The sequence below is a fragment of the Staurois parvus genome, unplaced genomic scaffold (assembly GCF_062004578.1).
Source record: "Staurois parvus isolate SC_StPar_1 unplaced genomic scaffold, SC_StPar_1.0 ptg000402l, whole genome shotgun sequence".
Classification (NCBI taxonomy): domain Eukaryota; kingdom Metazoa; phylum Chordata; class Amphibia; order Anura; family Ranidae; genus Staurois; species Staurois parvus.
The window spans coordinates 580,500-607,312 of NW_028318198.1; the positions used below are offsets into that span (position 1 = coordinate 580,500).

A 26,813-nucleotide genomic window follows, 5' to 3' on the forward strand; every position below is an offset into this window, starting at 1 on the left:
ATAAAAAGTAAAAGACATAACTATACTTGTCACCAAAATTAAGTATGCAGCTGCACATATGACATCACTCCTTCCAGACTATGAAGAAATAATAAATAAAAGGAAAATTCCACCCACTAAAAAAACAACAGACATAAACTCAGTTTATTCAGATAGTACATTTTATCAATAACAGCATGACTAAAATAATAGTGGGAGCAAAGTTGCATCTAAAATTACAATAAAAAAGTAAAAACAAATGCCAAGATCCCTCAAAAATTTGTAAAACTTATGATTAAAAAAGTCTTTAGATGTGCAGTTACAAAGAGATCCACTAATGATGGGTGCTTGTTCCGATGTACTTAAAACAGACCTTGCATTTTATGGGTGCACCCCAAATTTCCAAAAAAAGCATTTTATAAAAGAAATTCACTAACTTCAGACCCCAGCTTCTGGCTGTTTCCTGAAGGCACCATAGACATCACTGTGCCTCATCATTGCCTCCTTGAGAAAGCAGAGTACTTCAGATCCTGCAAGAATGCTCCCATGTACTGTGCTTAGAGTTCCTGCCAGCTTTTTGCTTTCTTAGAGACTGAGTCTCATTAAAGTGTATCTTTAACAGAATGTATGTGAACGTATAGTGTGTGTGTATTTATTTATATGCATATACACTCACCGGCCCCTTTATTGGATACACCTTTCTAGTACCGAGTTGGACCCCCTTTTTCCTTTAGAACTCATAGCATAGATTCAGCAAGGTGTAGGAAATATTCCTCAGATATTTTGGTCCATTCTGACATGCTAGCATCATACAGTTGCTGCAGATTTGTTGGCTGCACATCCATGATGCAAATCTCCCAATCCACCACATCCCAAAGGTGCTCTATTGGATTGAGATCTGGTGACTGGGAAGGCCATTGGAGTACAGTGAACTCATTGTCCTGTTCAAGAAACCAATTTGAGATGATTTGAGCTTTGTGACATGGTGCATTATCCTGCTGGAAGTAGCCATCAGAAGATGGGTACGCTGTAGTCATAAAGGGATGGACATGGTCAGCGACAATACTCATGTAGGTCGTGGCATTTAAACAATGCTCAATTGGTACTAAGGGGCCCAAAGCGTGCCAAGAAAATATCCCCTATACTATTACACCACCACCAGCCTGAACCTTTGATACAAGGCAGGATGGATCCATGCTTTCATATTGTTTACACCAAATTCTGACCCTACCATCTATTGTCCAATTTTGGTGAGCCTGTGTGAATTGTAACCTCCGTTTCCTGTTCTTAGCTGACAGGAGTGGCACCAGGTGTGGTCTTCTGCTGCTGTAGCCCATATGCTTCAAGGTTTGATGCATTGTATGTTCAGAGATAATATTCTGCATACCTTGGTTGTAATGAGTGGTTATTTGAGTTACTGTTGCCTTTCTATCATCTCAAACCAGTCTGCCTATTCTCCTCTGATCTCTAACATCAACAAGGTATTTTCATCCATACAGTTACTGGTCACTAGATATTTTTTCTGTTTTCGGCCTATTTTCTGTAAACCCTAGAGATGGTTGTGCGTGAAACTCCCAGTAGATCAGCAGTTTTTGAAATATTCAGACCAGCCCATCTGGCACCAACAACCATGCCATGTTCAGTGTAACTAAACCCAGGACCCTGCATTCGCTATATCTGGTCTCCCACAGTACACGGAACATGGAAGTGTAATTATTTTAGTAAATATAATCTGCTAAATACCTTTTCTTATCAGCAGTTAGAGCAGTCTTTTGACTTCAGCAAAACACTGGTTAAAGCTTGTAGGAGGAGTTTTCTTTCTGCTCTAGGATGAAGCAAAACCCCTGACCTCTGTCTGGACAGTGCTGATTGGCCCTGTGCTGATCACATGCACTCTCCAAAGAAAAAATAAACCTCTCTAGCAATACACACTAAACTGAGCATGTTCATGTGGCTACAGGTTCAGTCTGTCTTATCAGGTGGACATTTGAACAAGAGGAGGGACAGAAAAAACAGGATCAAATGGTCTTTTTACACAATGCAGAGGATTAACCCCTTAGTTTCCACAGTGAGTATAACAAGCATGCTTTATTGCATATACAGACTGATTTTACTGTTGTGGGTTTAGTAACACTTTAAATCCTCTTTCTTCCCCATTCTGATGCTCAGTTTGAACTTCAGCAAGTCATCTTCACCATGTCTAGATGCCTAAATGCATTGAGTTGCTGCCATATGATTGGCTGATTGGCAATTTGTGTTACCAAGCAATTGAACAGGTATACCTAATAAAGAAGCCGGTGTGTGTGTATGTATGTGTATATATATATATATATATATATATATATATATATAACACACACACACACACACACACACATGTCCATAAATATTTGGACACAGGTTTTTTTTTTTTTCAGGTATTTACCAGAACATATTCATGTTATAGTTCTATAAATGGGTATGGGCTGAAAGTGCACACTCTTAGGTTTAATTTGAAGGTATGTACATCCAATTTGGAGGAAGGGTTTAGGAATTACAGCTCTTAAGAGTAGCCACCCCCCTCCCCTTTTTCAAGGGACCAAAAGTAATTAGACAAGTGAATTAAAAGCTGTTTCATGGCCAGGTGTGGGCTACTCCTTTGTTATTTCTTCATCAATTAAGCAGGTAAAAGTTCTGGAGTTGATTCTAAGTGTGGTATTTGCATTTGGAATCTGTTGCTGTGAACCTACATCATGCATTCAAAGGAGCTGTCCATGCAAGTTAAACAGGCCATTGTAAGACTTAAAAAAAAAACAAATCCATTAGAGAGATAGCAGCAACACTAGGAGTGGCCAAATCAACAGTTTGGTGCATTCTGAGGAAAAAATGCTCTGGTGAGCTCAGCAACATAAAAAGGCATGGACGTCCATGGAAGATAACAGTGGTCGATGATCCTCTCTGTGGTAAAGAAAAACCCATTCACAACATCCAGACAAGCGAAGGACACTCTCCAGGAGGTGATCGTATCATTGTCAAAGTCTACAATCAAGGGAAGACTTCACAAGAGCAAATACAGAGGGTTCACCACAAGGTGCAAAACATTCATAAGCCTGAAGAATAGAAAAGCCAAAAAACATCTAAAAAAAGCCAGACCAGTTCTGGAAAAGCATTCTTTGGACAGATGAAACGAAGATTAATCTGTACCAGAATGACGGGAAGAAAAAAGTGTGGAGAAAGCTTGGAACAGCTCATGATCCAAAGCACACAACATCATCTATAAAACATGGTGGAGGCAGTGTGATGGCATGGGCATGCATGGCTTCCAGTGGTACTGGGTCCTTGGTGTTTATTGATGATGTGACAGAAGACAGAAGCAGCCGGATGAATTCTGTAGTGTTTACAGATATACTCTCAGCCCAGATTCAGCCAAATGCAGCAAAGTTGATTGGATGGCACTTCACAGTACAGGTGGACAATGATCCAAAACACACTGCAAAAGCAACCCAGGAGCTTTTGAAGGAAAAGAAGTGGAATATTTTGCAATGGCCGAGTCAATCACCTGATCTCAACCCAATTGAGCATGTATTTCACTTGTTGAAGGTAAAACTAAAGGCAGAAAGACCCACAAACAAAGAACTGAAGACAGCTGCAGTTAGAGCCTGGAAAAGCACCAGAAAGGATGAAACCCAGTCTTTGGTAATGTCCATGGGTTCCACACTGCAGGCAGCCATTGCCAGTAAACAATTCTCAACAAAATATTAAAAATGAACATTTTATTTCTGATTTATATTCATTTGTCCAATTACTTTTGTTCCATTGATAAAGGGGGAGTGGCTACTCTTAAGAGCTGTAATTCCTAAACTCTTTCTCCAATGTGGATATACATACCTTCAAATTAAACCTGAGAGTGTGCACTGTCAGCCCATATCCATTCTCCAAATATATATATCTATGTATATATGTGTATACACACACACAGTGTGTGTATATAAAAAAAATCTTTTTTTTGCCTATGACATTAATAATACAAAGACAAGATTACGTTTGCCCATAACAGCTGTTGTGTTTTTTTGGTTATCTTTTGTTTCTTAGTCAGAATATTTTGTTGGTTCTGCTTCTAAACTTATATGGATTTTTTAATTTGTAGATTTGGCTCTACGCTGTCTTGTGCAAAATTACTCGAATCGAGTGAAGGAACCTCAGTGTAATCGCCTCAAGATAGAAACTGGAGATCCTACAGACAACGCAGAAGGCAAATCAACAAACACTTGTCCTGTTAAAGGGATTGTTATTGCTCTTTGTTGTCACCACCGTTGTGACTGGCACCACTATGTAGGCAGAGATTTCTTCCTAAAGCTGGGACTGGGACAGAGGGAATTTGAAGTTTTTCAGCGCATGTCAAGCTGGGCAACCTGTGGTTCCAGGAAACCAGGGCAGGTTTTAAATGAGAAAAGAGAACTTGAAGAGACAGAAGAGCATGACATAGATCTGAAAAACACAGACTGCAGTTCAGAGGGAGAACAAGGGTATGTTAACTCTCCCATGTGTGCTTATTTACTTTTTCTTTTTTAAAGAAAAAAATGCCATACATACATACATACATATGACTGTACAAAAGTCCTGTCTTTTCTTCTGTTTTCTAGGCTGGCTTTGACTGTTGAAGAGAGAGAGAATTTAGGACATCTTTGCAAACTGCTCATAAATCATGGACGTCAGGATTACTTGAACAATATGGGCTACTCTGCTAGCCTTGAATATTATACAGAGCCTGAAGTGTCCTTAGAGAATGTTTTGTTGATAGCAGTACCTCGATCATAAAGCACAAACTCCTACATGACTGTAAACTGTTCACAAATCTTTTACCTTCTTACTGCCAGCGCAACATCCAGAATGTAAAAACAAAGTCCAATTTTATCTCTTCTCCAGGCAATGATGGTTTCTTTCTGCTAGGTGGATGAAGCCCTTTGAGAAATTCCAAAATCCTGAGCATATACACAATTAAAGTTCCTGCTATTAATCCTGCTTTGAAGTCTTTACTGAAGATCCATATGAGTGTCTGAAATATAGAACATGGTTAACCTAAGCTCATCTGATTTAATCTTGCTTAGAGGTCCTGTCAGCACATTTTATATCTCTATTTTAGCTATTTACTGAAAAATGTGTGCATTTTACTCGCCTCTCTTTAGGCAATCCATGTTGTAGTCACAGATTTACAGATGTTGTAATAATAACTGGAATGCAATACTTCTTCGTCATTCTCTCCCAGAATAGAGAACTTAGTTACGTTTAGAGTTGTGGCATGAGTCTGGAAGGTACAATTACTGTAAGTATTTAAAAGGCCATTCATATGGCCCTCCATCATGTTGGTACACCTGGGTACTAAGCAAAAGGCAAGACAGGTGGTGAGCTTTCACAAAGCAAACATTTATAGACACTGAATAAGCCACATTTTAGATTTTCTTCAATTGTGTTATAACTGCATCATAGTGTAGCTATAATCACATAATTGCACTTTGAAGAATTAAGTCACAAAAATAAATATTTCTCACTTACCTGAAGGCTAAAACAGGCTGCCACATCTACTCCAAAATAGTTGACCCATAAATGGAGTGACTAGCTTACTGCTATGTTTTTAGATGCAACTATGCAGTCCTTAGTAGGTGATGGCCAAGTAAAGGCCACACTTCTGGTGTAATGTGCTTTATTCTGTCTAGTGCAGGGGTGTCAAACTGGCTGCCCTCCAGCTGTTGCGAAACTACAAGTCCCATCATGCCTCTGCCTTTGGGAGTCATGCTTGTAACTGCCAATCTTGCAATGCCTCGTGGGACTTGTAGTTTGGCAACAGCTGCAGGGCCGCCAGTTTGACACCTGTGGTCTAGAGGAAGTATAATCTTTGGTCTTACTGCATTTGGGTATTTTTTTCTTGTGTCTGGAAACACTCATTTCAGCAGATGCTATGTGGCTCTTCCTTGCACCAAAGGGAAGGATCAATAACCAGTCAAAGCTCCTATGTCCATAATTATCTGCTCTCTTCAAATAACATTAAAAACCTTTACCATTTTATCTCTTCCTTTAAAGATGGACTTGCAAATGTAGCTGGTAGAGGTCAATGCATATCCAAAAGAAATATTTATAGGAATTTCAAGGAAAGCTTTAAAAGCATCCATTCCCTGACATAGCACACAAAAGGTTTTACTGTACATAAGAGCTTGCAATGTGTTCACATTTTGACAATGATAAAAGCACTTTCAGATAGGTATGAAAACATCACAGCTTCCACAACCAGAAAAGGATCACATGTTACGCTCTCGGATACTAGATGTAGATTCCTTTTTAGGGAATTAAGGCCAACTTCCTTCAATAATGGTTTAATAAAAAAGTCAGGTTTGATGCCAATTATTTTCTTGTATGTGCATGCATGTGATTATAGCTATGCTATGATGGATGTGTAACACAATTGAAGAAAATCTAAAATGTGACTTATTTCAGGGGGGCCAGAAAAGAAAAATGTTTATTTTACAGAATGAAGAACAAGTAGTAGCTCTAGAGGAGATGGAAAATAGCTATGGCCGATGAAGTCCAAGGGAAGGAGATGACATAGAGCTAAACCAAGGGAGAGGTGGCAAGACCAGAGGCAAAAAACTAGAGACTGATACATATATACTGTGTATATATAAACAGATAGGAGCACTAAAACAGTGCCAATTTCTATAAGATAAACATCAGTTGATGCCAGTCAATGAAACCTAGAGAACAAAGTCCCTTTAGAACTGGCATCGGGATCCTAACATGGAAAATGTTGTACCCAAATAGGAGAATGGGGGCTTTCCATGGTAGAGAGGTCAAAGAAAATCCTGAGGGGAGAAAAGAAAAAAACACTACCTAGAAAAAAAGGGTATTACTGTTATTGGATAATCTGGGCTATCCAGAAAATCTGAAGAAAAAAGTGTGCAGACTTGATCAGATGCCAGAAATCTCTTTTCACACACAGCTCTGATCACAAGGGCACCATTCATAAAGTAAAGCAAGAACTATGTGGGTAGGGCTTAGCCCAAAATGCAGCTTATGTTTAGGCAGGATGTTTAGAATTTAAAGACTGATCCATTCACTTTAAAGGTGAGCTCCAGACAAATATAACCTCCCTGGCGGTATTCCCGAGTGTAGCTCGGGGATAAATTTCTTTACCAAAAGCGGAAACCCAGAGCTATACTCGAGATTACCCTGCAGCGTTGCTCTGGGATTCCCTGTTTCACTTACCTTGTCCTGCTCTCCCGCGATGTCACCCCTGCAGCGTCCCCGGCCATCTCCTCCGGCTGATGCCGACATCCGTCTTCTGGGTTCTGGTCCCTGCGAGCATCGGGACGTACGGGGGACGGAACCGGCGGGAAATTCAAAAATTTTAAAAAGTGACATTCACTAAATACACTAAAATCACATAGTATAACATTACTGTATCAAACCATTTCACATACATTTTGTCCCTAGTGCTTTGTCCTGTGCCCTGCCTGCATTTTTACTGTTCTTTCTGCCTGGAAACTGAGAAATGTCCATGGCGTCCAAAAAGCGTCCCTTTATGTCAAAAGTGGTTTTAGACCAGCGATAGTAAATTAGAACCACTTGCAGAATTGAGTGATGAGTGACACTGAAAATGATTTTACGACTAAGCTCAGCAATATGCGAACTTGGCGCTATATTTCAAATTTCAGTGTTTTTGGTTTGATTATATTATTTAATTAAATTTATTATTATTATTATATTTTTTTATGATTATTTATTGTATTATAATTTATGATTTCGTGTTTCAAATTTTATCATACCCGGGATGTTTACTAGACTCTTGTTCGGACAGATTTCAGTGAGTTATTCCTAAAAATTACAGGCCTACAATAAAAAAACAACATGTTTCCATGCAAAAAAATGTACTGCTTTGAGCACAGAAATATTGACATAATCAGACCGCTAGGGAGGTTAAAAGACACAAATTGATGCAACTCTGCATTCAATAATATGTCCCTCCATTAATTTATTTTAATACAGTTGTGGGCCTATTTATAAAGCACTGAATGTGGCATTCAGCAAACATTTACTGCAGGTAAATCTTCTAGGTGCATGTGTTTGAATGACAATGATTGATTTAGTACCAGTAAATGTTTGAAAGTCACATTACATTTAAGTGCCTGAGACTGACTGGCAGCACTTGGACTGTGTGAAGATTTGCTGCATGCATGTTATTACATTACTTGTATAGCGCCGTCAATTTACGCAGTGCTTTTACATATATATTGTACATTCACATCAGTCGCATATGTACTGACATGCACAAACTAACAAAAGGAGAGAGCAGAATGAGCAGAGCGGCGGCTTCAGCCATTTAATGCTACTCTTTTTTACATCTAATGAGCAGGCTGAGGGCAAGGACGTGACACTGCTACAGTATATTCCCTAAATTGGCTCTGTCAATAGTTTTACAAGTGTTAAAAAGAGCTTCTTGCAAAAAAAAGTTAATATTTACCCTAGTCCTCATTCACATGGGCACTGTGGCTCATACAGTGTGAATTAGTGCCTTGTTTTTTGGCTGGAACTGCATGAAGGCAGTCTATATTACTCTATATGGACAGAGTGACTGTATAAGCCCAAGCCCAGCTGCTTGTCCTTATGTGACGTGTACAGAGGTGGTTGAGTGGCCCCTAACGCAGACAGTGTACATTCAGGGCTATTCACTGTTCCCTGCATGACCATCCTGTACAAACACTGGGGGAGATTTATTAAAACTGGTCCACTCAGAATCTGGTGCAGCTGTGTGTAGTAGCCAGTCAGCTTCTAATTTCAGTTTGTTCAATTACGTAATAAAACTTGAAAGCTGATTGGTTTCTATGCAGAGCTGCACAAGATTTTACACGCTCCCGTTTTAGTAAATAACCCCCACTGTGTCCCTATAGGGTAATTTAGACTAGCTGAATGAGGACTATACCTTATTCTTTCCAGATAAGCCTGTTTAAACATTAAATTAGTGAAAAAGTTGCTTTAAATAGAACAGAGAAAGTGTAGCAGAGCTGTGTAAATCTTAGAAATGAATGCACAGAACTGCAAATCTTTTGACAGTTAAAATAACTCCTTGTATGAAATCTGTTTATTTAAATGTTTGCCTGAAGTTCAGCTTTACATAGAAAATTCCTAAATTGCATTGTTTTTGTGAGGCTGCAAATAGAAAAGGAAAATGTTGGATGACAGACTGATAACAATAAAATTGTAGGCTGCTTCCCATAGCCATTGGGACACACACACCTGAGTGGTTGCATTTTAGGATCTCCTGGATATAGACATACATGAACTGTAGGCCAAACAGCTCTCTCTCGCCCTCTTCTTCTTCATCATCACTGGGTGGTAGAGTAATCTGAAGCTCTAATGGGTTATCCCTGAAATTTACAAACCTGAGGACAAAATAATATGTTTAAAAACATGGACATTTTATTCAGTCTTACAATAGTCTTCAATATTTCTCAGTATATTTAGGTTATAAGCATATACAGCATTTGTAAAATCATACTTTGGCTAGTATTAAACTGAATGCTGGCAGAACACCTACAGGGAATAATGGCTTTTGTATAATGTTCCTTCCCTTTCAAAGTGATCAGGAGTGTTTTGGTATAGTGTCAAAGCCTTATACAGGGCTATTGGTTGTTCTGCATAAACTAAGATAGAGTGCAATAACATACAATAATGGGCATAGATAAAGTGTCCATATGCATAAATAAAATATCCGTATGCTTTCAGTTATACACACCAGTTTCCAAGTTGCTTGCTCAATAAAATGTCAATGCAAAAAGTGATCTCTTCAAATGGGTATTAACGTTGTGCCATTTTATGTCATACAGTGCTTCTGTGATCCTTCACCACCAACACAGAAAACTCATCAGATTTATATGACTACCTATTACAGGTTAGTCATAAAACGCTTAGTAGCGTAGGTTTTCACCATCCATCTTTCTTTGGGTCCAGCTGTGCTCCTTCCACTTTGTGAAACTCATACTGTATGTAGAGGGAGACTACCATAGTATAAAATCCTTAAAACCTTTATTATATTAAAAATACTTCCACAATGCCTACTCACATTAACAGGTGCATAGCCTTGCACCGGGTTAAATACACATGTTGTACCACATAAGGAGTGTTAGGATATAGCTCAGTGTTATGATACTGCCACCTTCTTGCAACCTTTCCAACTCCTAGATGCACCACTTCTGGTTTTGCTGTACGGGGACATCACTTCCTGCTATGCATCGACGTGGTGTTTCGTCGTCCTGATGTTCTCAAGAGGCACCACCTCAAGAGGCATAGTAGGCATTGTGGAGGTACACTATAATGCCAAAAGTATTGGGACACCCCTCTAAATCATTGGATGGGGGTGTTCTGATCACCTCCATGGCCACAGGTGTATAAAATCAAGCACCTAGGCATGCAGACTGCTTCTACAAATATTTGTGAAAGAATGGGTCACTCTCAGGAGCTCTGTGAATTCAAGTGTGGTACCGTGATAGGTTGCCACCTGTACAATAAGTCCATTTGTGAAATTTCCTTGCTACTAAATATTCCATGGTCAACTGTTAGTGGTATTATAACAAAGTGGAAGCAACTGTGAACAACATCAACTCAGCCATGAAGTGGTAGGCCACATAAAATGACAGAGCGGGGTCAGCGCATGCTGAAGCGCGCAGAAGTCGCCAACTGTCTGCACAGTCAATAGCTAAAGACCTCCAAACTTTGTGTGGCCTTCCGATTAGCACAACAGTGTGTAGAGAGCTTCAGGGAATGGGTTTCCATGGCCGAGCAGCTGCATCCAAGCCTTACATCACCAAGTGCAATGCAAAGCATTGGATTCAGTGGTGTAAAGCACGCCGCCACTGGACTCCAGAGCAGTGGAGACATGTTCTCTGGAGTGACGAATCACGTTCTCTGTATGGCAATCTGATGGATTGGTTTGGCAGTTGCCAGGAGAACAGTATTTGCCTGACTGCATTGTGCCAAGTGTAAAGTTTGGATGGAGGGGAGATTGTGGTGTGGGATTGTTTTTCAGGGATTGGGCTTGGCCCCTTAGTTCCAGTGAAGGAACTCATAAAGCGTCAGCATACCAAGACATTTTGGACAATTTCGTGCTCCCAACTATGTGGAAACAGTTTGGGGATGGCCCTTTCCTGTTCCAACATGACTGCGCATCAGTGCTCAAAGCAAGGTCCATAAAGACATGGTTGAGCGAGTTTGGGGGGGAGGAACTTGCACAGAGTCCTGGCCTCAATCTGATAGAACACCTTTGGGATGAATTAGATCGGAGACTGCAATCCACCAGTGCACAATGCAAGGTCCATAAAGACATGGGTGAGCGATTTTGGGGTGGAGGAACTTGACTGGCCTGCAACCTGACCTCAACCCAGTAGAACACCTTTGGGATGAATTAGAGCGGAGACTGCGAGTCAAGGCTTCTTGTCTGACATCAGTGCTTGACCTCACAAATGCGCTTCTGGAAGAATGGTCAAACATTCCCATAGACACACTCCTAAACCTTGTGGACAGCCTTCTCAGAAGAGTTGAAGCTGTTATAGCTGCAAAGGGTGGGCCAATGCAATATTGAGCCTAAGACTGACATGCCATTAAAGGATAAATTCACCTTTGGGAACATGTTACACGTTCCACCCGTTTTTAGGGTGGAACATGTAACGTTCCCATAGCTGACAGATAATATGGGGAGAAGTTTCCCTGTACTATCTGTCATATTCATAACAGCTCCGCCCACACGGCCACATCATTCATTCACAGAATTCCATGAATGAATGAACAAGTCCCGACAGCCTTAGCAGCTGCGGGATTGTAGTTTTAAATAAACTACCATGGCACTGTGGAGCACCGTGGTAGTTCATTGAAGCTTCCTGTCAGTATATCTGCTTGACCATACATCCCGTACGGCAAGCAGATATTCTGATAGGTTTGCAGGAGACCTGCATGGCATCAGCAATCTACTGATCACTGGTTCAATGCTTTCCAGGCTCCTTTGGGCAAAAATAATAAATGCACATTTTTTACACCTGCAAAAAATGTGCATTTATTACTTTTGTCCAAAAGGGGAACTTATCCTTTAACCACTTGCTAACCCCACTATAACCAAATGACTGCTACAGAGCAGTTGTCCAGTTCAGGGAGGGCAGCATAAGATGTCCTCCCAGAACGCGCGCTCCCACATACCCCCAGCAGTGCGCTCCCAGCCCATCTCTGTGATCTCTGTGTTCCACGGACACAGCTGATCATGTGATGAGGTAAAAGGCCAATCACAGTGGACATTTACCACGTGATCAGCTGTGTCCGATGACACAGCAGATCATGGAGTAAATACAGATCCCGGTAATCGGCAGCACGTTGACAGCGTGAGGAAAGTACTGGCAATAACCAGCAGCTGTCACAGAGCAGATCGACACTGATGATCAGTGCCCCCCAGCAGTAGCTACCCATCAGTGCTGCCCAGCAGTGCCACCAATCAGTACCGTTAGTCAGCACTGCCTATCAGTAACCATCATTGCAGCATATCAGTGCAGCAACATCAGTGCCACCTCATCAGAGCAGCCTATCAGTGCTGCCTGTCCATGCCACCTCATCAGTGCTGCCTATCAGTGCAGCCTCATTAACGCACATCAGTGAAGGAGGAAAATTACCTGTTTGCAAAATTTTATAATAGAAACAAAGAAAAACTTTTTAAAAAAAATGTTTTGCTCTTTTTTTGTTTATAGTGCAAAAAATAAAACACCCAGTGATGATTAACTACCACCAAAAGAAAGCTCTATTTGTGTGAAAAAAATTTCAAATGGGTAGTGTTGCATGACCGCGCAATTTTCATTCAAAGTGTGACAGCGCTGAAAGCTGAAAATTTGCCTGGGCACGAAGGGGGTAAAAATGCCCAGTGAGCAAGTGGTTAACCCTTTCACGCCGACACCTCCCGGCCCTTTAGGGGGTTTTTGACGCCGGGAGGCAGGGTTTAGGGTCATGTGACCGCCATGCTTGGCTGTCACGGCAATCACATGATCAGAAAGGTCCTGATCGCAAGGAGAGATCGGGACCTTTCTGTGGGATGTCCACACGTACTGGGAGCGTGCAGGGCGTGCAAGAGAATGACCATACAAGTTCAAGCTGTCATGCAGTTTGTGGCTTTATTCAAAAGGCCAAATAGTTGTTGGATAAGTAGATTCTTGCCAGCAGTTATAAATGCTGCCTGTAAATGCTGTTGTAAATGCTGCCAGCAGTTGTAAATGCTGCCTGCAGCTGTCTGCGAACAGCTGCAAGTGTCAGATTTGTACTTTGTACAAATCTATGGTGGGCTCTGCCACTGCTTTAATGTAACTGCTTATCTGGGGGGGTTACATGTGTACAAAGCCTCTGTCTTTCCCTGGACTCGGCCAGTGTGCATCTAAGGTAAGCATTTCTGCTGAGTTTTGGCCACACATAAATTGGCTGCCGCTAGACTGCCGCTGGCTGTCAGTGTGAATACAGCCTAAAACTTCTCAGACAAACACTTCCTAAGAGAACGAAGTAAGGGAAAGAAAGGGATACCTACATGGCATTCTTTTCGAGGAACACTAAAGGTAATGGAGGGAGAAAAAAAGAAGAAAGAGTATAAAAACTATGAAGGAGGAGGGCTAAACTGAAAATCAAATATGTCAAGAACAGTTCCCCGGTCATCAGCCAAGCACAATTCTGGTTTGTTACAAGGCCAGTAGCTAAGGCAGCGATCTGGAAGCTCTAGCTGAATTTAACCAAGTAATTGTTAGTATCTAGAGGAACATTTTAAACTGTTCCAATAATACTATTTTTTGTTTTTATCAGAGGTGTTGTCTTTGAAAGTGGCTGTATAGTCCTCCATTTCTTGAATATCATTCACTCTGGCAAACCATTGTCTCAGTGTTGGGGGGGGCACAGTATTAATCTATGGATCTGTCTTGTTTTGTGTCAATGGCTGAAGCTGGTGATAGTGTAAAGGTGTGAGGATCTTTTTCTTGGCGCACATTAATCCCCTAAAACTAACTGACCATTATTTGAATGGTGGTGAAAATGTAACATCTTCATGAGTGCTGGATAGATGTACCTAAAAAGGATTCACTGAATGCAAGTAATATATGTGTACCTCTTTGTTTATTGTGATCCCAGAACAATAGCACACTGACAGAGTGTGGAGTTTAAGTATTCACTGGATTTATGTTTAGATCACAAGTTAAAAAGATCCGGCACCACTGATATACTTAAAGTGTTACTAAACCTACAACAGTAAAATCAGTCTGTATATGCAGTAAAGCATGCTTGTTATACCCACTGTGGAACCTAAGGGGTTAATCCTCTGTATTGTGTAAAAAGGCTGTTTGATCCTTTCTTCTCTCTTCCTCCCCTTTTTCAAGCGACCACCACTTATCTCCAGACTGAACTGTAGGCATGCACATTATTATTATTATTATTATACAGGTTTTATATAGCGCCAACAGTTTGTTCATTGCTTTACAATATAAAGGGAGACAATACAGCAACAATACAGTTCAATACAAGAGGGATAGGAGGGCCCTGCTCCTTGGAGCTTACAATCTAGGAGATGATCAGTTTGGTGTGTGTTGCTAGAGTGGGTTTTTTTTTCTTGGGAGAGTGCATGTGATCAGCACAGGGCCAATCAGCACTGTCCAGACAAAGGTCAGGAGGTTTGTATCCTCCTAGAGCAGAAAGAAAACTCCTCCTACAAGCTTTAGCTAGTGCTGGGCTGGACACAGATAGAAACCACAAGACTGCTCTAACTGCTGATGAGAAAAGGTATTTAGCAGTTTATATTTACTAAAATAATTGCATTTCCATGTTGTGTGTGCTGTGGGAGACCAGATATAGTGAATGCAGGGTCCTGGGTTTAGTAACACTTTAATATAATTATTTATATACTCAGACAAAATACATATAGTTTGCAATGATATTTTTACAAAATGCCTACCGAAGGTTGTGCAAGCTCTGCAGACAAAGTGGAATCTGTTTCATAAGATTATTGGTCAGGACCAAAGTACTGAGGTTTTTCAGGCAGCTGATGGAATCTGGAAGTTCAGAAATTTTATTGCGTTGAAGCCACAAAGTGTGTAATGTCTTCATCCTATGTAACAATAACCACAGTGAAAGGAACTCCAGGCAACAAGAAAAGACAATTGGTGAACTACCATTGCTATCTAGTAAACACAACTGTGCATAATTTAGAAAATTCACTATATTTCCCATAATCCAAGTTTTGTGTGATCCCATGAAGCAGGGATTCACCTATTGAAGCATGTTCTGCTTGACTTCAGCATCCCCACCCAAATACAGGTTTTAATCTGATTTGTAGAAATAAGAAACTTCTTAAGCTGGTCATACATCATTAGAAATTTGTTCGGCCATTCACACAGAAATTAAGAAAAATCATTCAGCAGAGCATTTAATCTTGTCAATATTCAATCAACTAATTTCAATTTACATTTTTGTCCAGACTGCTACTTGAATGGCAAGTTTAAAGATGTTTAAACAACTACTAGAAGATACTCACTTGTCTATCTCTTTGGGCAGGTCACTTAGTTTGTTGCTACCCATGTCCAACCATTCCAGTGCTGGGAGATCCAAAACAGCCGTTGGGATTGCTGAAAATTGATTCATGTTTAGGTCCAGATGGGTGAGCTGTCTCAGTTTACTAAGCTGGAGAAGTGATAAAACCAAACATACAATTCAAAATAATTATTTTGAAGGTAAATCATTTTTGGCTAATTATCTGAATTTCCCTAAGATATATGTGTGTACAACGCCAGTTGGTTTTCAATACGCCAGAAAAGAGAACTTGTCATCTACAAGTACAGAGGTCCAGCTTGTGGCCTAAACCTGTAATAAACTCAAACAGAAATGTTATATATTGCAGCTTGCCATTTCTTAGATGCGATGGCTGCATTAGCTTTCTTATTTGTTTATTTATTGCAGGTGCCTATATAGCACTGTTAATTTATGCAGCGCTTTACATATAGTATACATTCACATCCGTCCCTAAGGCTGGACATACATTATACAATTTTCTTGAGAATTTTGCTATAGATTTACCAAAAACCATATAATATGTGGTCAAACTTAAACAACACTTTCAATTGTATCCAATTAGGGAGGCCCTTGCACTACATAGTTGAAGGTACAGTCAGGTCCATAAATATTGGGACATGGACACAATTCTAACATTTTTGGCTCTATACACCACGACAATGGATTTGAAATTAAACGAACAAGATGTGCTTTAACTGCAGACTGTCAGCTTTAATTTGAGGGTATTTACATCCAAATCAGGTGAACGGTGTAGGAATTACAACAGTTTGCATATGTGCCTCCCACTTCTTAAGGGACCAAAAGTAATGGGACAGGATAATAATCATAAATCAAACTTTCACTTTTTAATACTTGGTTGCAAATCCTTTGCAGTCAATTACAGCCTGAAGTCTGGAACGCATAGACATCACCAGACGCTGGGTTTCATCCCTGGTGATGCTCTGCCAGGCCTCTACTGCAACTGTCTTCAGTTCCTGCTTGTTCTTGGGGCATTTTCCCTTCAGTTTTGTCTTCAGCAAGTGAAATGCATGCTCAATCGGATTCAGGTCAGGTGATTGACCTGGCCATTGCATAACATTCCACTTCTTTCCCTTAAAAAACTCTTTGGTTGCTTTTGCAGTATGCTTTGGGTCATTGTCCATCTGCACTGTGAAGCAGCGTCCAATGAGTTGTGAAGCATTTGGCTGAATATGAGCAGATAATATTGCCCGAAACACTTCAGAATTCATCCTGCTGCTTTTGTCAGCAGTCACATCATCAATAAATACAAGAGAACCAGTTCCATTGGCAGCCATACATGCCCACGCCATGACACTACCACCACCATGCTTCACTGATGAGGTGGTATGCTTAGGATCATGAGCAGTTCCTTTCCTTCTCCATACTCTTCTCTTCCCATCACTCTGGTACAAGTTGATCTTGGTCTCATCTGTCCATAGGATGTTGTTCCAGAACTGTGAAGGCTTTTTTAGATGTCATTTGGCAAACTCTAATCTGGCCTTCCTGTTTTTGAGGCTCACCAATGGTTTACATCTTGTGGTGAACCCTCTGTATTCACTCTGGTGAAGTCTTCTCTTGATTGTTGACTTTGACACACATACACCTACCTCCTGGAGAGTGTTCTGGATCTGGCTAACTGTTGTGAAGGGTGTTTTCTTCACCAGGGAAAGAATTCTTTGGTCATCCACCACAGTTGTTTTCTGTGGTCTTCCGCGTCTTTTGGTGTTGCTGAGCTCAACGGTGCGTTCCTTCTTTTTAAGAATGTTCCAAACAGTTGTTTTGGCCACGCCTAATGTTTTTGCGATCTCTCTGATGGGTTTGTTTGTTTTTTCAGCCTAATGATGGCTTGCTTCACTGATAGTGACAGCTCTTTGGATCTCATCTTGAGAGTTGACAGCAACAGATTCCAAATGCAAATAGCACACTTGAAATAAACTCTGGACCTTTTATCTGCTCATTGTAATTGGGATAATGAGGGAATAACACACACCTGGCCATGGAGCAGCTGAGAAGCCAATTGTCCCATTACTTTTGGTCCCTTAAGAAGTGGGAGGCACATATGCAAACTGTTGTAATTCCTACACCGTTCACCTGATTTGGATGTAAATACCCTCAAATTAAAGCTGACAGTCTGCAGTTAAAGCACATCTTGTTCGTTTCATTTCAAATCCATTGTGGTGGTGTATAGAGCCAAAAATGTTAGCATTGTGTCCATGTCCCAATATTTATGGACCTGACTGTAAATCTAAAGGAAATTGGGCAGAAAATTGTATTGTGTATGGCCAGCCTAACCCTCAAGGAGTGTACAATCTAAAGTCCCTAACTTCTTCTTAAGACAGGGATCAAACTAATGCGGTGCGGGACACCACATGTAATTCGCACAGGAATCGCACCGTATTCCTGTGCGAAATACATGCTATGTCTGTGCAGTGCAATTTGAGACATTTTGTATGGTTCAAATCCCATCACATCCGCACCAAAAAAGTGCAGGACCCTTTTTTTTACCCGCACCTGAATCGCAGGTTTCTGGCAATCACACTGCATTTTGCGAACTGTTTTGGGGTGTCATTAACACCACCAGATTCCATGAACGCCATGCGATTGCAATGCAGTGCAGGAAAGCACAGGAACAACGTTTCCCGCACCACATCAGTGTGAACCCGGTCTTAGGCTTTTTTCCCTTTATTTTCACCTGTTGATCTGGCTTTTCAACTTCCTTTACAAGAACAAACTATCCAGCAAAAGTGGCAGTTAGATGGTTGAGACAAACCATATAACACCGACAGGGGTGCTTGCAATGATCAGCTTTTATCCCAAAATGAAAAAAAAAACTGTTGCTGTAACTGCTGGCGTTCGGTTTTAATTCCGTAGTCAAGTCCATCTAAATCTGCGAGTGCATTTAACACTACCTTCTCCCAGGTTGACAGTGCTGCTGTCCAAAGGTAAGACAGGAAGTATGTTACTGGCTGGATCACCAGGTAAAAGGAATGGAAAAAAAAAGAAAATTAATGCAGCCACCATATTTAAGGATTGGTAAGCTGCAATATACAGTCAGGTCGATAAATATTGGGATATCAACGCATTTCTAACATTTTTGGCTCTATACACCACCACAATGGATTTGAAATGAAACAAACGAGATGTGCTTTAACTGCAGACTGTCAGCTTTAATTTGAGGGTATTTACATCCAAATCAGGTGAACGGTGTAGGAATTACAACTGTTTGCCTCCCACTTGTTAAGGGACCAAAAGTAATGGGACAATTGGCTTCTCAGCTGTTCCATGGCCAGGTGTGTGTTATTCCCTCATTATCCCAATTACAAAAGATCCAGAGTTCATTTCAAGTGATCTATTTGCATTTAGAATCTGTTGCTGTCAACTCTCAAGATGAGATCCAAAGAGCTGTCACTATTAGTGAAGCAAGCCATCATTAGGCTGAAAAAACAAAACAAACCCATCAGAGAGATAGCAAAAACATTAGGCGTGGCCAAAACAACTGTTTGGAACATTCTTAAAAAGAAGGAACGCACCGGTGAGCTCAGCAACACCAAAAGACCCAGAAGACCACAGAAAACAACTGTCGTGGATGACCGAAGAATTCTTTCCCTGGTGAAGAAAACACCCTTCACAACAGTTGGCCAGATCAAGAACACTCTCCAGGAGGTAGGTGTATGTGTGTCAAAGTCAACAATCAAGAGAAGACTTCACCAGAGTGAATACAGAGGGTTCGCCACAAGATGTAAACCATTGGTGAGCTTTAAAAACAGGAAGGCCAGATTAGAGTTTGCCAAACGACATCTGAAAAAGCCTTCACAGTTCTGGAACAACATCCTATGGACAGATGAGACCAAGATCAACTTGTACCAGAGTGATGGGAAGAGAAGAGTATGGAGAAGGGAAGGAACTGCTCATGATCCTTAGCATACCACCTCATCAGTGAAGCATGGTGGTGGTAGTGTCATGGCGTGGGCATGTATGGCTGCCAATGGAACTGGTTCTCTTGTATTTATTGATGATGTGACTGCTGACAAAAGCAGCAGGATGAATTCTGAAGTGTTTCGGGCAATATTATCTGCTCATATTCAGCCAAATGCTTCAGAACTCATTGGAGGCCGCTTCACAGTGCAGATGGACAATGACCCAAAGCAGACTGCAAAAGCAACCAAAGAGTTTTTTAAGAAAAAGAAGTGGAATGTTATGCAATGGCCAAGTCAATCACCTGACCTGAATCCGATTGAGCATGCATTTCACTTGCTGAAGGCAAAACTGAAGGGAAAATGCCCCGAGAACAAGCAGGAACTAAAGACAGTTGCAGTAGAGGCCTGGCAGAGCATCACCAGGGATGAAACCCAGCGTCTGGTGATGTCTATGCATTCCACACTTCAGGCTGTAATTGACTGCAAAGGATTTGCAACCAAGTATTAGAAAGTGAAAGTTTGATTTATGATTATTATTCTGTCCCATTACTTTTGGTCCCTTAACAAGTGGGAGGCACATATGCAAACTGTTGTAATTCTTACACCGTTCACTTGATTTGGATGTAAATACCCTCAAATTAAAGCTGACAGTCTGCAGTTAAAGCACATCTTGTTCGTTTCATTTCAAATCCATTGTGGTGGTGTATAGAGCCAAAAATGTTAGAATTGTGTTGATGTCCCAATATTTATGGACCTGACTGTATTACATTTTGGGGCGTTTTTGGTTTAGTACAACTTTAAACTGTTGCACAGCTTAGCTGGCTATACCCACTGATGAGTGCATGCTAACATTTTGGAATGATGGTCATCTATGTGACTTAGTCAATTAATAAGAACATATGTGTGGTCATCATTTTTTAGTGTATATAGAAAAGGAAAGGTTTGATTTCTATTCCCACAGAGATTTTTCAACAAGCTGGAAAATGTCTCTGGCTTTTATGTAATAAGTAGTACTTTTGTTTAACAGAAATGCTTGGAACTGTCCTCTATGGCAACCTTACAGTATGTAGCCAGACTCTTACCCTTTCATACACAGTAAGGTTTATCTACTAAAGGAGCAGAGCATGTTCACTTCAATTATTATTATTATTATACAGGATTTATAAAGTGCTAACAGTTCGTTCAAACATGTGAAAAGAAAGTCAGTTTACTTATTTTATGTGCACGTTTGGGTAATGAAATCAATATTCAAACAATTTTTTATTTTTTGAAAATTCTATTTATTTATATATTCACACAATTTACTGTGTAAACACCACAATTTCTGTGTTACATATGTGTTTCTGCATGTGCTTTTTTGATATGTTCCAGTGTGTTTTTTTCCCCTCTATTTTTCTTTATCTTAATTCAGGATATGTCCATTTTGGTGCACTTTTGTTGCGTCCTTGTGCATTCCATTGTGTTTTTCATGCATTTTACTGCATTTCATACAGAAACAATGCAGCATGTTCTACTTGTGTCGACTGCACTGGAAAAGCACTGCACTGCTGTGATCTGTGGCTATTGGGATACATGGGTACATGTGTTTCTGATGCATTTTAAAAACATGTGGACTGCATTTGGTGTGCCCAACCCTAAATCAGCTTCAGTGCTTTCATCATATTGTTTATGGTCACCCTTATGCTGATTTACAATTTTCTAGCCATTTCTACCATCTTTTGCTTGCAGAAATGATAAAACAGATCAACGCAATCTATAACCTCCCTTCTATATAGATATAAGTTTATCAACTTCTGGTGGTACGTTGTCTTTATCTTTTTAACATTTTTGTGATTGAAAAATGAAAGTGCTAGTAATTGCTAGAAATTTTCCAACATTAGAACTCAACTTCTCAGATGATTTAATTTTGTAATATTGAGCATAGACAATTACTTGGGTTGCACCAAACTGAAATTGATGTGCTGTAAGTGATATACTTGCCAGTAAAAGTTTAAACCCCAAATTATTTGAGAAGTTGAACCTCAACTCAATGTTGCTTTTAAACTTACCTGTGCAGTGGTTTCCTCCCATACACCCTTCCCCACCCCCTACTCTACATGCTAAATGTTAGTTTGGCTAGAGTAAAAGGGAGTAAGTCCAAATATCTACCGTATTCCTCACTCCAGCGGGCTTCATGCAACTGGTTCCCTGAAACAGCTTCACTTAACTGACCAAACACTTACAACTCTCTGACACCATCATGCACAATGCAGTAGGGTGAGGACCAACCCCCAACCTGGAGACAGGCTGTGGGGGAAAGAGCTGACTGCTGGTTATGAGGAATAGGGTAATTATTTCTCTTTATTTTTTTCCCCCAGCCTAACAAGCATTTACCCTGTGCAAGGGAGGACCGTACGGAATGGTTACATTTAAAAGCAGCCCAGAGTTGGGTCACTTTAGTTTTTCCTGTTACCTGGTCTGGTAGATGAGAAATGTCTTTATTCACAGCAAGTTCCAGCCTTTCTAAACTCTCACAGTCACCCAATTCTGCAGGGACCTCAGATATGCGGTTGTAGCTGAGCAGAAGTTCTCGGAGCTTAGTCAGTCTGCCTGGAAATGGTTATAAATAAAGTTTAGTTCATAATACTCTCAGTAGTAAATAATGTGTGCCTTCAAATAAATACTGAGGTCAGTGTCACTTCCTTCTTCCCTGTATGTCACATCCATCCTGTGCCCCCTTGTGTTGCCTTCACAGGCTAATTGAATTAAAGTTACTTATATGGACATGTAGTGTACCACTGCCATCTAGTGGCAAACATGTATGGCAGGTCTCCTCTGGATATGTAAGCTCTCAGACAGGAAGTGACTCTTGGTTTAGGAAGCTCGTCAGCCATTTTAGACTTCTATTCACTGGGGATGCAGTGTGCTTGCTTCTCTCCCAAGGGGCTTGAGACATCATCACCTGTAAGTGCCTTTCTTCTGTGTCATCTGTCATTTATGTTACACTAGTTATTCTATGTATACTGATATGCTGTTATTGTATTGTGTTTCAGTTTCACCTATAAAATAAAGTTGGATTCTTTGGTAGACAACACAAGCAGTGGGCTTCTGTTTGCTGGAGATTCTGACAAGGGTTTAGCTGTCCGTTTAGAGCCACACATAGTCAGTGTTTTGAGAACGGAACAGTGAAAAGGTGAAGCGCAACAAGCCTGGAGATAGGAGTCACTGCACAGCAGTGAAAAGGTGGAGCGCAACAAGCCTGGAGATAGGAGTCACTGCACAGACAGAATGAGTCTAAGATCAGGAAGACAGTATAAGGCTGAAGATCAGTCACCCGGGACACATCAAGGCAGGGAGAGCATGCCAAGTGTCCAGCAAGATGATGCACGCTCACACTCGTCTAGATCAGCAAGGTCCAGTCAGATTTCATCAGCAAGTGCCCTTTTAGCCAGAGCTCGCGCCAAAGCAGAGGCAGCTCGTGTTCAGCTAGAATTCGCTGAGAAAGAGGCCACCATTATGAAAGAAAGGGCTGAGAAAGAAGCCGCCATTATGAAAGAAAGGGCTGAGAAAGAGGCCACCATTATAAAAGAAAAATTAGAACAAGAAGCAAAATTGCATATTCTTCAGCGGCAGTGTGCAGCCGCCGCCGCTGCAGCAGAGGCCGCAGCTTATGCCGAAATGGAACGGTCTGGAAGTGGGTCTATCCACGAAGGCCCATATGTGCCTGAGAAACCCCTCTCCTCAGTAGAACGCACAAGGAAGTATGTCCAAGAACATTCAAGCAGCAATGCAACAAAACAGTTCCCCAATCCAGAGTCAGCTGAATCTAAACCAAGACCAGCAGAATCCCTGAGTGTACAAAAACAAACCAATCCAGAATCAGCTGAATCTAAACCAAGACCAGCAGAACCCCTGAGCGTACGAAAACAAACCGATGAGGCCAGCAGAACCAGAGCGATTAAAAATGAATCCTTACCACAGCAATCCAAACACCAGAGTACACAAGATGTCACTAAATATCTTATCTGAAAAGAAATGGTTAATTCGGGCTTTCTCAAGTTTGATGACTGCCCTGAGAATTACTGGGCATGGAAGTCTTCTTTTCTGTATGCAGTCAAAGACTTAGGCTTATCAGCAGCCGAGATGCTGGATCTGATGATAAAATGGCTTGGGACGGAGTCAGCAGAACATGCAAGAAGGATGCGCAGGGTACATATATTTAACCCTCCAGCAGGACTTGATATGGCCTGGCAAAGGCTAGAGGAAAGATATGGATCACCAGAGGCAATTGAAGGTGCTCTAATGAAAAGACTTGAGTCTTTTCCCAAGCTAAACAGCAAAGACAACTTGAAACTGCAAGAGCTGGGTGATATTCTTTGGGAAGTCCAATGTGCCAAAGAAGAAGGCTATTTAAGAGGACTTGCACATTTAGATACCGCCAGCGGTACTAAGCCAATAGTGGAGAAACTACCTCACAACCTGCAAGAAAAATGGGTGAGTGTTGGAGCCAAATACAAAGAAGAATATGATGTCCCCTTCCCCCCTTTCTTTGTGTTTTCTAGATTTGTATAGCAGCAAGCAAGGATCCGGTGTGATCCCAGCTTTTCCTTCATCACCAGCAGTCAACTGCCAAAGGCAGAAAAGCCACTTTGATCCTACAATAGGACTTCAGTGATCGCCCACAAGACAACGGTTCCCTCTGAGGACCCAGGCTGTCCAAGCAGCTACAAGGTAAACACCTTTGAAGGTCCTGACAGACTTTGCCCACTTCATAAAAAGCCCCATCCTCTAAACAAGTGCAAAGGGTTCAAAAGTAAACCCATCAAGGAAAGGATAGCCTTTCTTAGACAAAACGGCATCTGCTTCAAGTGTTGTGGATCCACTAAGCATCTAGCAAAAGACTGCAAAATACAAGCGGATTGCTCAGAATGTGGCAGTAACAGACACATCACAGCTTTACACCCTGATACATTGCATCAACCACTAGAGGTCGCTGAAGAGCAGAAAGATGAGGGCAGGGAGCAAAAGGATAATTCAGCTACCCCAGTAATGTCCAAATGCACTGAAATCTGTGGCGACAGTACAAGTCCACGCTCATGTGCCAAGATCTGCCTAGCAACAGTGTACCCCACAGGGAAAAAGGAGAAGGCAGTTAAGATGTATGTAGTTCTGGATGAACAGAGTAACAGGTCACTGGCAAGGTCAGACGTTTTCGATGCCTTCAACATTACATCAAGTGCTATCCCATACACCCTAAAGACATGTGCAGGAATGATAGAAACTTCAGGAAGAAGAGCTACTGACTTTACTATTGAGTCTCTTGACAAGAGAGTCCATCTCTCACTTCCATTTTGATAGAGTGTGATATGATACCGGATGATAAAACAGAAATCCCTTCACCAGAAGTAGCCCGTCATCATCCTCATCTCAATTCAATATCTCACCTTATTCCAGCTATCCAGACAGATGCCTCTATTCTTCTACTTCTTGGGAGAGACATTCTACAAGTACATAAGGTACGCCAACAAATTAATGGGCCCTTTAATGCCCCCTATGCCCAAAGACTTGACCTAGGGTGGGTCATAGTAGGAGAAGTTTGTCTAGGAGCAGTACATCGGCCTGACAGTGTCAATACGTCAAAGACATCTGTGCTACTGAATGGACGCACATCCCTTCTAAGTCCATGCCAAAACAGCTTTGTTGTGAAAGAAACCCTTAACATCCCAAAACCATACTGTGACTTTCCTTCTAGTTACAATAGAGACATTAGTAGTGGCATGGAGTCTGACACTTTAGGGAATTCAGTATTCCAGAGAACAAAAGATGACGACAAACAAGCAATGTCTATAGATGATCGAGCTTTTCTCCATATCATGGATAAAGAGACTTTCCAAGATGAAAACAACAATTGGGTAGCTCCCTTACCCTTTCGCACACCAAGGTGTTACTTACCCAGTAACAGAGAGCAGGCCTTGAAGCGCCTGAACACATTATGTAAAACCTTGCAAAGAAAGCCTGAAGTGAAAAAAAACTTTACAGAATTCATCAAAAGGATGCTTGATAATAATCATGCTGAAGTAGCACCGTCACTGGATGAAGGTAAAGAACACTGGTATCTGCCAATGTTTGGCGTTTACCATCCACACAACCAGACCAAATAAGAGTTGTGTTCGATTCCAGTGCTCAACATGGAGGTGTTTCATTGAATGATGTACTACTGAGTGGCCCAGATCTAAATAACACACTTCTGGGAGTCCTCTTACGCTTCAGGAAAGAGCCTATTGCTTTCACAGGTGATGTGCAACAGATGTTTTATTGTTTCCTAGTGAGAGAGGACCATCGTGACTACCTGCGTTTCCTGTGGTACAAGGATAATGACATAGCTAAAGAGGTGACAGAGTACAGAATGAGAGTACATGTTTTTGGTAACAGCCCGTCTCCTGCTGTTGCCATATACTGCATGCGCAAAGCTGCCCACAAAGGTGCAGAATGTTATGGTCAAGCTGCCAAACGCTTTGTGATGAGACATTTCTATGTAGACGATGGACTTGCTTCAGCTAACACACCTAAAGGAGCAGTCGACATTCTCAACAAAGCAAAACAGATGCTGGCGGAGTCTAATCTGCGACTACATAAGATTGCCTCTAACAGCAAACAAGTCATGGAAGCTTTCACCGCAGAAGATAGAGCTAAAGATCTCAAAGACCTGTGCCTGGGAACAGACACCCTTCCTTTACAGAAGAGTTTAGGCCTAAGCTGGGATCTAGATAAAGACTGCTTTGTGTTTCAGGTTTCTTTAGCAGAAAAGCCATTCACAAGAGGAGGGATCCTATCTAGAGATGAGCGAAGTATTCAAAAATTCGATTCGACTGATTCGGCGAATTCGTGGAAAAATTTTGATTCGAGTCGAATATATTCGCTGCGAATTTAACTTATAAAAGGGTGTTTCTAGGCTTCAGAGAGCCTTTATATTAGTGCAGAACACTGTACCTTTAATTTTAATGCCCTTGGAGTCTGCTGGGGAAGAGAAATAATACTGACAGTCAGTATGACATGCAGATGAGTGCCGTCGATCTTAGAATCACCGCACACTTCACTCATTTGGGCAGTCACGGGGCCAAAACCAGAGTGTGGAGCCACAGTGTGGCGGTGGAGGCAGCAGCAATGGGAGGCCATACAGCACCCTATGACAAAAATGGAAACCACCAGCAGTGTGAGGAGACCTGAAAGTGGCACATGGCAGAGTGTGGCGATGGAGACAGCAGCAATGGGAGGCCGTACAGGGACCCATGACACACTCTGGACCTGGCAGCAGCATGAGGAGGCGGTATAGGGGCTCATGAC

At 41.3% G+C, this 26,813-nt stretch overlaps 2 protein-coding genes across 6 annotated transcripts in view; one reads left to right on the forward strand and one right to left on the reverse strand.

Moving 5' to 3' along the window:
* TRMT13 (tRNA methyltransferase 13) overlaps window positions 1-4,975 on the forward strand; it is a 72,896-nt gene extending 67,921 nt beyond the window's left edge. For 2 of the 3 annotated variants that reach the window (XM_089686570.1, XM_089686571.1), the window contains 2 exons: window positions 4,106-4,484; window positions 4,602-4,975. In XM_089686570.1, coding sequence (XP_089542696.1) covers window positions 4,106-4,484; window positions 4,602-4,776 — 554 coding nt within the window. In that variant the 3' untranslated portion in view covers window positions 4,777-4,975. Of the gene's footprint in view, window positions 1-1,958; window positions 2,048-4,105; window positions 4,485-4,601 lie in introns of those variants that run through there. The other variant, XM_089686572.1, reaches the window with a different exon arrangement.
* Window positions 118-26,813, reverse strand: part of LRRC39 (leucine rich repeat containing 39) — a 70,067-nt gene continuing 43,371 nt past the window's right edge. The window contains exons 5-10 of one of the 3 annotated variants that reach the window (XM_089686574.1): window positions 21,943-22,079; window positions 15,539-15,684; window positions 14,960-15,112; window positions 9,244-9,389; window positions 7,216-7,305; window positions 118-5,014 (exon numbers count right to left, since the gene is read on the reverse strand). In XM_089686574.1, the coding sequence (XP_089542700.1) occupies window positions 7,238-7,305; window positions 9,244-9,389; window positions 14,960-15,112; window positions 15,539-15,684; window positions 21,943-22,079 (650 nt within the window). In that variant the 3' untranslated portion in view covers window positions 118-5,014; window positions 7,216-7,237. Of the gene's footprint in view, window positions 5,015-7,215; window positions 7,306-9,070; window positions 9,390-14,959; window positions 15,113-15,538; window positions 15,685-21,942; window positions 22,080-26,813 lie in introns of those variants that run through there. The other 2 variants (XM_089686575.1, XM_089686573.1) reach the window with 2 other exon arrangements.